This window comes from Haliotis asinina, chromosome 15 (genome assembly GCF_037392515.1).
Source record: "Haliotis asinina isolate JCU_RB_2024 chromosome 15, JCU_Hal_asi_v2, whole genome shotgun sequence".
Taxonomy (NCBI): Eukaryota; Metazoa; Mollusca; class Gastropoda; order Lepetellida; family Haliotidae; genus Haliotis; species Haliotis asinina.
The window spans coordinates 51,608,692-51,620,958 of record NC_090294.1 but is presented as its reverse complement, the minus strand read 5'-3'; the positions used below and the strand labels follow the sequence as shown (position 1 = coordinate 51,620,958).

The 12,267-nt window shown below is 39.1% G+C and overlaps 1 protein-coding gene across 1 annotated transcript; it reads left to right on the top strand.

Annotated features, from left to right (window-relative positions):
- Nucleotides 1-1,675: 1,675 nt before the first annotated feature.
- Nucleotides 1,676-7,862, top strand: LOC137265808 (grpE protein homolog 1, mitochondrial-like). Its single transcript, XM_067801266.1, has 3 exons — nt 1,676-1,788; nt 3,500-3,692; nt 6,246-7,862. Exons 1-3 carry the CDS (start codon nt 1,703-1,705, stop codon nt 6,669-6,671), a joined length of 705 nt encoding a protein of 234 aa, XP_067657367.1. The 5' UTR covers nt 1,676-1,702; the 3' UTR covers nt 6,672-7,862.
- Nucleotides 7,863-12,267: the final 4,405 nt, after the last annotated feature.

Genomic DNA, 12,267 nt, shown 5'->3' with positions numbered 1-12,267 from the left:
TGGCGGCAGTGTAGTATTTAAGATTGAGCCTTGGTTATTTTCAAAAGCTGATTAAATTCACTGAGTGTTGTAACAGCTGAAATTCTACACGTAGAAGATTAGTTAACTATGTTGTCACTTTAATTTATGTCAAATAATTGGTATTAGTGTCCGTATTAGGACAGTAGATTTGCAGTAAAGTTTCAAGTCGGTATGTTATAGCTCAATGGCTTCCATTCTCCATTCACTAAATTGTGTCGATAAAACTTCTTTCATACATTCGTTTAAGTTTTAGAAGGAAAACACACCTTAAGTTGAAAGGTATTTGCAAGTAATAGGGATAGTTTTACGACTCAAAAAATCGAGAAGGTGTATTTAAGGTGGATGAAAATGTGATCCGAGATTGAAACACTACACGACTATGTTTGAGTGCTTCTAGTAACTGTTTCAAAAGCATCTTTCACATACACTTTTAATTCTTATGAGGGGAATATACTATCAGGTGAAATGTGTTTGCAAGTAATAGTGATAGTTTCATAATCTAGAAAGGAATGTTATGGTGCATTTGAGGTGTTTGAAAAATATGGCATATCGCCGGTCTAAACTGATCCACCCTTGATGCTTGTGATGCTTGTGATGCTTGTGATGCTTGAGGGTTATAGTTCCATAAGTTCTTTCTCTCTTGTTGATCTTATTATTTGACAAAACTGGAAAGGTGTTTAGAACGCTTTATGACAGTTTTACGCTTTCTGTTTTTGAGGGGTGTGTGACAGTGTCAGTTAACATTTTGTTAACGTCCATTCCATTCCCCAAATGCAATAAGATATCTGAATTAATTATTAATGTAAATAAAAATGTCTCAAAGTAGATTTTTAATTAAATGGACAGCTGATGTTAACACATGTGTTCTCGCGATACTTTTGCGTTCTTTAACATGTTTGGGAGGGAAGGCAGCGGTGTATCATTTTTCTTTCATTCATTCACATATGTACTTCTTTCTTTTAATTTTTTCTTTATTTCTTTCATTCATACACGTAATTCTTGCTCTTAATTCTTACTATAATTCATTCATTCATTGTAAAATTCCAACTGATACAATAAACTGGCTGAAGTTCTGTTAAACACAGCTGAAGTTGCGCTGGAAACGAGCCAAGTCACTGTGTACGTTTGAGAACACGAGGCAGACGTTAATTAGTATGAATGGTAAAGGAAGCAAGCGAGTGACCCGTCCTTGTTGTAGATTATGCCTGCCCAAACAAACATTACAACCGTCTGAAAGGAGAAACGTCGCAGATTTTACCACCGCTTCAAATCGTTATTGGTCTGTAACCGTGATCATTTTCTCGGTGTTAAAATGACTTCTGAAAGTAGTCAGGTTTTTTTTAATATATTATGTTTCACTTTGATTTGTGAGATAATTCCGAAAATGGAGGCGTTCAATTAACGATAAGCTTCTGCAGTATGGCTTTGTCAATTTCTTAAATGATTTACATCAGGTGCAGATTACCAAACACAGTATTGCACACTTATAACACCGTTAACTTTATCAATATCTCATAAACTCTACACAAAATATGATGTCATTTTTGGTAGGTATGCTGTAAGAAAATAGGGTCAGTTCATTATGCAAGCGTCTGGCGTTCTAGATTTTTCTAGTGTGATGCAAGAACGGGAGGAAAGAACTTTCTTGGAGTTAGCCCCCTTATTCAACGTGACTTTCAACATGGCTGCCACTGTGAGCATGTGTGTTCGTCAAGTGATGAAGATTCCTCATTTTTCCCAATCTATTTTGTTTCGAAGTCCTTCAAGGTATGTCACCCCAATACACCAAGTTTTTCTTGAAACACACATCGTTGTCGATTAGTATGTATTTATTCAGCAATCAAAACGAGGAATTCCTCCGATGAAATTCATTTCGATTATTTCACTGTCAGCAAGTTCAGCAACAGTGCTCTCATTTAACATACTTTCATCGACTGGGAGGGGGATATAGAGGAAGCTACTTCTCGGCTGAACCTATGAATACATGTTTCTTCAACAGTGTTGTTAACAGTTAAGGGAGACATTTCTGCAACATTTATGTTCAACCAAATGAAGTCTGCCAATCAGTGGAATTTTAAAAGCAAGCCTTTATTAGGCTTTAAACAGTTTTGTAATAGCTCCATATGGATGTGGATAGTTTCAAAACACCTAATTAATTGTTGATACTCGAGACTGTATATAAGTGATAATAGTCTGCTGTTTCCATTCAGGAATGCCAGGTAAATTTCTATTTTAATCCACACATGTAGGTCAATTCGTGATGATGTTTCAGTAAGTCTGAAGAGGTTGTTGTTGGAACAGGTATAGCAGATATGTACAGATATATGTGTTTATGTATACAGAAATATACCCTAAACAAGATGAAACTGAACGCTCCCTGGTACCCAGAACGGTGGATGAGTCCATATTTCTCAATCTAAAAACAATATCATGTACAGTTATGCTTGTAGTTTGCCTGATCGCAAGTGGTATTCACCATTGTTACTGTGTATGCTCATGTATGCTCATATACAGTGCAATTAAATGCGCCTCATAGTCAAAAGTTATACAACTGCATGGCAGATCTGATCTAGATAATGACCCTGATGGGCTTGTTGTAGGATACGTTTCTATATTCTGGTTTTGGCTAGGGTATGTTTCTGTATACAGAATCGTAGATGAAGCAGATGTCTGTGTTACCCGAGCTGACAAGAACCCCTGCAGCTTTGAGATATATCTCAACATATCCACAAGTTCACCTTATAAGACTGACAGTGGATCAAATGTGTAACATTTAGGGTTAGTTGTTGACATAGATCACAGAGATGGATAATCATTAACTAAATATCGGTTATCGACAAATATCGAAAAAGTAACTTTGAGCTAAATGCCAATATAATCTTAAATAGTTTCACATCACTGGTCATTGGTGACTTATGAATGGCTTATCACAAGAGCATCTAAACTCATTTCTCATCCATAATACATCTGCCTAAAGACAGGCATAATATATCCAACTAAAGATAGATCCTGTTGTACAATTCCAGTGATCATGCTTATATCTCAACATTATCTTTACCTGAAGACACAACATGTGAGCATGCAGTACAAGTCATAATAGTGAACTGCTATGGACATCAGTTTTGTCAGTGACGCATCAAGGATTGAAATGTCTTTCACATGTGTACCATAAACTATTTGAAAGCTGTTATCTTGGCGAATTGGCATTTGATAATTTTAGTCAATGTGCTGATAGGAAGAGGATCTCAGCATCCTGACATCTGTAGTTTAATAGGTACATGAAGGTTTGGCTTCTCATATGAACTGGTATCATCAGTTTGTTACCATGGTTACTTCTCACTTACATTTGAGTAACTATACCATTCAGATGTGTGCAAACATGGACCCAACATAAATAATGAGATTCATTATGATGGTTAAAATGTCCTGTCTTGCTACCTATTGCAACTACTTAATCTTCTATTACTGATTCCTGCAGATGTTGTCGGGTCAGGATGACAACGACCGCTACTGATGGTAAGCCCTCAACAACAGCAGAGCAGAAGCCGATGGAGGAGAAGCAGACAGAGCAGAAGCCATCTGAGTCTGCCCCCGTGGAGGAAACATCGGGTGTGGAGAAACAGCTGATGGAGGAGAAAGCTAAACTGGAGGCACAGGTGGCAGACTTCAAGGTACAGACCTTGGTTACTATGGTAACCCAGCACAGTGTCCATCGTGTAATGACTAGTGAAGGTCAAGTTAGGAATGATCTTCAGCACCCCTTGCTTGTGTTGAGAGGTGACTAAAGCATCAGATGGTCAGCCGTGCTCACTTGGTTGCTGCATGTCATTGTATCCCAAGTGCATACATCAATGCTCATGATGTCGGTCACTGCATCGTCTGGTCCAGAAATTTTTGTCGACTGTCCTTAAACAGATGGAACATTGCCGACTGTGGTACTTAATATCAACAAACAGATGAACTAAAGTAAAGACTGATAGTCCACAGCTTTATGATAGTTGATACTTAATTTATTAGATACGCTGTGCAGAGCTTCATCACAACTGTCCACAGAGAGCAAAGTTGAAACATGAAATTTCACAGTATTTCGTATCTGACCTAAATCTTTGTACTTTGTTACATGATATTTGCATGATACAAATACAGCTGTTGGTACTGACAATGGTAGAGAAAGGAATTCTTTTGAACAAACTAAAGTCACTAGTTTGTCGCTTGGACTAAACTATCTGTGGACCATGGTGAATGGGTACATTGCCCTGATTTATGGCATCTTGGAGCTCAAGAGATTTTGATCACAAAGTGTAAGTTGGGCCTGCATAGCCTCATTGTCTAAATGCACTGTAACTTGTTTTGCAGAGTTGTTACCCTTTTCCATGCTAAAATTCTGGGTTCAAATCCCAGATTCACCCTGTTGCTTGTTTTTTTGTGTGTGTGCACAAACCCCTGCTCATGTCACAGATTTACACTTTCAATAACTCATGTTGATATATTTTATATTAAAAGGCATTATTGGGAGATTCCTCTCATCATTCAAAATCATTCGCAGAATTTTCAATTTGTAAATGTACAGTGGAAGCTGTCAAAACTGGCATGTCTCCAATCCAGGAAGTTGTCAACACCGGTACAAAATCTCAGTGCCGTTAATGGCTTGTACATTTATCATCAGCTCTACCATCCGGCATACTCTCTAAACCAGATTATTTCTTCAGTCTCAATGAGTGCCGGTTTAGATCACTATCATCCAGAATTGGTCTGCAACTGATGTATGTTCTGATAATGATACACCAATGCTTGAGACAGGAGAGGGAAGATTCAGACTGAGACTAACTATAGTCAGATGACATTTATCCAGATTTCTTTGGGCTGGTGACTGTCTGTCCCTGACAGTATTTTGAGAAATGGCCCATGTTAGTGAAATATTTTGAATTCTTATACTTGGACTGGCACTAGCACTTAACGAGCTAAATGAAAACATATGTTTTTGTAACATGCTGTATTTCCTATTTTTAAACGGACTTAAAGATACAGCTTGTATTAGAAGCCCAGCGCTTTTTGTGTTCACTGGATGTAATTAATTATATCTTATAATCTACCTCTCAGTGCCTGCTCTACCTCTCAGTGCCTACCAGAGGAAATACAGTGTTTGATATATAGAGAATCTCACCTAAGTGTCTTCTGATATCAAATATATCAACTCAAGTTGATAAAGTAATAAATATCTGAGACTTGCACCCTGATTATAATCTTTGGTTTGTCTGCTACAGTGTAACCTGAATATTGATTGGTACACCCAACACTCCCTGTCATGATGTTATCTTGTTAGAGTCATATCACAGGGGGGCTACAGCTACACTTTGTCTGATGACATTCTAGAACAGGTCACATCAGAACAACCTTTCAGACAACCTGTAATGGAGTCATATATGAAAATGCCACTTTGAAATGGTTAATGTGATGCATTCTTAATGACAGTTTCAAGCTGTAAGACGATACTAAATGCCAAATATTACCTATCTCACACTTCTTGTCATTTCTTGCAGCAGACATCATCTGTCCTGCATTAGAACTTGTTTTATCCATTTCACAAGAGACACAACTCCTTTACTACTTGGCACCCCGATCGAGCCAGGAAAAGTTGACTTGGAAAGGAAGTCTCTGTTTTGAAACTGATTTTCAAAAGCTTGAGAAACCCGCCTTCTGAATAACCATTATAGGAATTTACATAATGTAAATTCCTGCATCTTAAAAACATAAAACTAGACAATGGATGCAGCAAAAGTTATTAGCACATCCACAACGACACAGAAAAAACACTTTTGTGTTAAAATTTCGATGGAACAACAAAAAGTTATCAGTGAGTTTCCCACTATCTGGGTTATTGTGTCATATGCAAGTTTATTACTGTAACAGTGTGATGATCACGATACACTATACAATAACATGAGCTGAAATACAACAATATTACAACATAGTATTAATAATAATATTCAAGTGTCTGGTACCCCCATTTTGTAGTCCAGGACCCCTGAAAATGTTTAGTATGAATCCCAGTGACCCTCAAATACAGGACTCCAGGTAAATCTCCAAGTAATGTGACTTGTGAAGAGATGTCCTAACCTTCAGTGTTGTAGTAGCAACACTGATACCTTATTTCAATATAGTTGTGTCATGATATTTTGCAGAAGTGTAAACAACGCTGACTTTCACATTCCTTGTTTCTTCAGGACAAATATATGCGCTCCCTCGCTGAAACAGAAAATGTCCGACAGAGGATGAAAAAACAAGTGGACGATGCAAAGATTTTCGGCATCCAAGCCTTCTGTAAGGACATGTTGGAGGTGGCTGACATTTTAGGCAAGGCAAACGAGAGTGTCCCACAACAGGAGATCTCTAACAACCCTCACCTCAAGAACTTGTTCGATGGACTGACAATGACGGAATCACAGCTACAGAAGGTGTTCGTCAGACACGGGTTGCACAAGATATCTCCATCAGAAGGAGACAAGTTTGACCCATATCTTCATGAGGCGTTGTTTGAAGTCCCCACAACTGAGAAGGAGGGCGGAACTGTTGCAGTAGTACAGAAAATCGGATATAAACTGCAAGAACGGACAATCAGACCAGCGCTTGTAGGGGTGTTTAAGTCCTGAGGTTTTTGTGCTGTAGTTTGAATGTGATATGAGGTGTGAAAGTACAATAATCTTTGTTACATGTTATACTGTACGTGAGTATTGATACAAATAGATAAACAGTGTTATATTGCATGTACAGTACAGGAAGTAAGACTTTTGTGATACACACAATATTGACATGTGGTTCTATGCTTCAATCCTGTTAAAACCAGATCCTTTACTCAAGTACAATTCCTATCTTCAGAGGATAAATTTTCTCGAACAAATACAGAACACTCCATCTAAATGAAGGACATATGTTAGTGAGTTAGTCAGATGTTAGCTTTCTAAAGTGATTCAGCTTCATTTCTTTGCCACTTTGATTCTGATATTGCATGTTTAGTAAAAACACAAAGTTAATCTTCCAATAACATTTTGTTGTTCATGGAATCTACTAGGTAACATATTCAGTGATATAGATCACTGATGTAGAGTAGAGAATCTGGCTTTAATTATATCGTCCAGTGGATTTACTGATGCAATTTGTATGTGTATTATGCTACACTGTCAGTATGATATCAGTTTGTGTAAATATGGGATAGCTGGGACTGTGTGTGGAATGGGGTGTATAGGACACAATACATGTTGGTGGATGAGCACCTTGCATGTCATGAAACCTGATGCAAAAACACTTCTCACAAAGACAAAATCCATTTCTTCAGAGGAAGATCTTTATAAAATTTACTTTAACATGTTAAATCATATTCCATAATGTGTTGCCTCTTAACGCTTTGTGTGCATTTCAGATACTGTCAGGTTTATCTGCGGATGGCCATTTTATGATCCATTGATAAAACTGTCGTCTCTTCCCCACTGAACATTACATACATGATCATAGTGTATGCATTCTTCCTCTTACAAGGCAATGCCATTTTGAGCTCTTATATTCATGAGTTTATTTCATGTCCTTTAGCGCCATTAATCAAATGTATTTCATGTTAATTTCTCCAAAAGGTGTCTTGAAGCATGCATTTATTTCAAGACTTGAATTTTAGAATATTTTTTGGAGGGGGGGGGATATGTATGTTATTAATCTTATGGTCAGTAAAACAAGGACATTTTTGCAGTGTTATGTTTCATTCCATTCGTGTGACATTCTTGTGTCTAGATGTACATCCAGAACATGTAACATGATGTCCATCAGGAATAAATCAAACAATAAGAAAACAGGCCTTTGTTTGGCATCAGTTTGTTTGCTTCCTTAACCCACCACAGTATTCCAGGTACATGAGGATAGTCTGTAACTGAGTGTGAAGAAGACAATCCAGTGATTGACAGCATGAGCACCAGACTGCACAGATATCATACGATGACAGGCATCAACCACGTCAGCAAGCCTCACCTCACTCCCAAGACAAGCAGTTTACAACAAGATGGTTCGCTGAGACCAATAAAACTTGATGCGTTTTCTGTCTGTTTTCTTATGAAGATCTAGGAGTCTGATGTGTTTATGGAATCTGCTCATGCCCATTAGGATTATAATCGACATCCAGATATTAGGTGTGCATGAGTTGTTCGGTACCTGTGTTAGAATCTGTCGTAAATTCCTGGACCCCCCGTTTGACAAATCTCTTGTTAGCCTAAGATGTCATAACTTATCTCGTAGCAATCGTACCTCCTAGAGTATAACATGGGGTATGACTTAGACAGTTTCCATCTTTCACCTGGAACAGGAAGACCAGATCAGTTCAGTAAAGGTGTCCACAACCAGGTCATGGGACGGCTTGATGTTGACAAACAGTGTTTAAACGACGACCTCAACTGACAGTGCTTTCAAGGATTTAGTTTCGCTGTGGTGCAGTGTCAGGGAGATCGTATCATGATCCAAGGGAAATAATTCAGTATTGTTTGGCGACCACCGACTGGAATGAGGGAAAGGGGCAGCTAGGTGTTCCAGAAGGAGTGCTGGCATAGTTGGTTCAGTAAACTGTGGTGTGTCGTGCCCACCCATTCTCGCACACCTCCCTTGTAACAAAGAGTGTACTGTGTCAATATCTTATTGGTAATTGGTTAGCAATGTTTTGGGTTTTTTATTTTTATTATTATTATGTTAGAAAAAATCACAGAGTAGGTATCTTTTGTTTATGACCAGCGTTTCACTGAGTATTGCATGTTTATTAGTTTTATTATATGTTTATTAATTTTCGAGCTTGATTGTATAGGTCCGCTCTTGACTGCGCTCCAATGTAGGTACTGCTTTGATCGGAGTTTGTGTTACAGGCCGCATAAAATGAGTGAGTATGCATTGTCCAGTTTCTAACATATATCTGGAACAGGAAGACCACATCTGTACAGTGAAGCTGCCGAGAGCAGGATGGCCATAGAACCAGCTGACGTTTACAAGCTTGTGTCAAAATGAGGCCCCCAAACCCTGCCGCTAAACTACAATGTGAGATGAAATGTTATGATCCAAGGGAGATAATTCTGCTTGGCTTGGTAGCCACAGGGTTTTGACATGGGATGTTTTCCAGAAAACAAAATGATAAATAGATAATGACCCATCACGCAGACAGGGTAGTTTGATTACCAACATGGTTGCAGTGTGCCAAAACCATCATTGGCGTTTCATCGTATTTTTCCCAAATCAAATTCGAAAGTTAACGTTTTCACACCACAGGGATATAGTTACACAAGAAGTTACAGACACCAGAAGGTAAAACTGGGACTCTCTAAATACGAAAGGTTCGAAGGTTATTAGTGTAATATGTTGTAAGAAAGATAAAAACCAACCAAAAAAGTCCTGCAAATCCATATGGCCTACGAGACACGAATCACATATATTTAAAAATAACATAAAAAACAAACAGTTTACCCTTGAGTTAGGAAACGTGTCACAGCGACCATACGTCGCCTTATAGCGAATTACCACTGTAACGGTGTGCTCCTCTCTGCCATGTCAACTGACCCGTAACACATACTTGACATTGTATTGACACGCCCCCGGTATAACAGGCGCTCATGTGTGGTGCCGCAGAGGTTTCATAACTTCAAGCACAGTGTGAGCGAGATGAGTTTTCCTTGGGTGTTCGTGAACGGGGTAGCGTGGCGAGCTGGTACGACTGTAGTTGTATCACACAAAATCACTCGGGCGAGAATTGTTTTTAAAGAAGGTTAAATGTACACCCGTTAGGTTGCGTCTTGTGATCCATATAAGTATAAAATATGTGTATATATTGTGAATAGAGCATCGTGGTTTCATGCGCTAATGTATATGTATGGTAGCGTTGACTTGTGAATGAAACTGGCGAGATGCACCCAGTGAACTCGGATGTACTTCTCCATCCGCATTTGAATGGGCTGGCGAAACCTGAACAAACTGTCTGCCTCTCCAAAACACTAACTGGGATCATGAGTCTATTTAAACAGAATGTGTCACCCATGTTTATGTAACATATACATGTATTACTCATGGGAAGTTAAGGACCAACCGACTTTCTTTTAGAAATGAGTCTGTTCAAGATGCACGTGACACCGATATTTATATAACATATACTACTGAAGGAAGGTTTACACTTCTGGAGTACCCCGCCGTGATATTGCTGGAATATTGATAAAAGTGGCGTAAACCCACACAGTCAGTCCGTTAAGGACCAACGGATTTTATTAGAAATGTGTGAGTTTGTGTGACACAGATGTCTGTATAACATATATATATATACTCAAAGGGAGTTGAGTACCAACCGATTCCTTTTTAAGAAAGAAACCTCTCTAAGGAAAATATGGAACTTTATTGATAATAATCATTTGTAGCAATCAGCACGGTCGTCGATATATGTGACATTATCAACAGTTTGTAATGGATAATGGCGGCGTATAACAGCACACAGATGTGAGGACAGATAAACTCTAAGAACAAACGTGTTGAACAAGGTGACTTGATGCTCATAGAACTAGAACTCATAAACAAGTCGCGGAATAATAATTAAAATAGTTGAGCAAGTTGATCAGATAATATCAAAACACGTTGAACTACTGGAAGCAATTCAAAATTGTCAAACATGTTGACCCGATCCGACTCAAAATAGCACAGAATCAGTCGCTTGAACTGATCTTCATGGACAGGTTCTCAGTTTGACAAAGGTTTATTATTGGCCGCTGACGCTGGTCTGTGGTGTGACTGAAATACCTAACACAATTCAATTAAGTTAACATACCAAGCGTTTTTTATTGACCCCAATAAAGCTTGATGGGGTCTTATTAACCCCGAGCCTTGACTTACAATCACAATATCTTCCCTACCACCAACCTGAACAAGCATTTTATGAGCTACGTCTCTGTTGTATACGTTGAGATGTCGACAGGTCTGTGAGCCTGGAACTAGGCTACCTCTGAAACAAACCGTTTTCCCGTTCCCGCTAAGGTTTGGTCCGAGGCATCCCCAGCTGGAAAGACTTTACATCCATCAAGCCTTGCTTTAAAAAATAACACTAAATTTAAATATTTGCTACATCATCCTTAAATATTACACATATTATGTTTCACTGAGGATGATGGTTGTCATCATTTACTAGGCAGGGTAATGGTAGATGGTTTTACTTCCACACAGGGGATGGAACACGTCAGGTGGCATGGTTTGGTGTAGTCGTTGATGGCGGATGAAGAGTGTCGCTGCTCACAATACCAACACCTTAATCATTTACAGGCTACCACCACTTGGCTGGTATACTGCTGAGAGAGGGACTGCAAATCAAACGATACAGAGTTCAATGTTCGCCATGTTACTGGTTGGTTTGTATAATGATGTATGTCGCTGCTTGGTACAACGGCCAGTGAAGACATTCTGTTATATCTACTATACACTGAACCCTGTCGGGACAACATACCGCCCTACACCCGGCAGACCACAACCGCACGGTGTCAGTCTATGTTGAAACAGAAATAGTATTTCCTGGTGTAAGTGACAGTGTGAGGGTCAGAGTGCTGTGCTGCGGTGTCGGTATCTGACAGGACCCTGACCTCAGTGTGACCAACTGGAAATGGGTTGTCTGGTCACAAGCCAGGACCCACTGTCACAGTGATTACCCGACACATGCAATTATGTAAATGTAATATTGCTGATTACAGGACACAGTGGTGTAGATGTAATATTGCTGAGTACAGGACACCGTGGTGTAGATGTAATATTGCTGAGTACACTTTTGTACAGCTAAAGTTTGAGACTAGCGACTCGTAGTTAAAATCCGCGATCTGAGTTCTGAGAAAAGTCCCATCTAAACACGGAAACAAAACATTAGGAAGACCGAGCAAGTCTAGATATGTATGTTGTGAATTACTCACACCAACGCGGTCATTGTAATCTACATCCCTCTGTAACAGAGGTCATCATGTCAGTCACAACAGAGTGTGAAGTCTGGACTGTCGACTCCATGGATTCATGTGCAGCAGCTGAAGTCTGAATTTCGTAATCCGTAATACTCCTTATTTGGTAGTTACACCGCCCTACATATTGACACACCGGGCCACGATAAGAAAGGTTGTATAGGTAAAGGGGTCAGGTCACCTGACAAAACTAGACCATTGTACTGCATTTTGGACATCAAACGGCAGAAAATATTATTATCTGGGAGTTAATGAA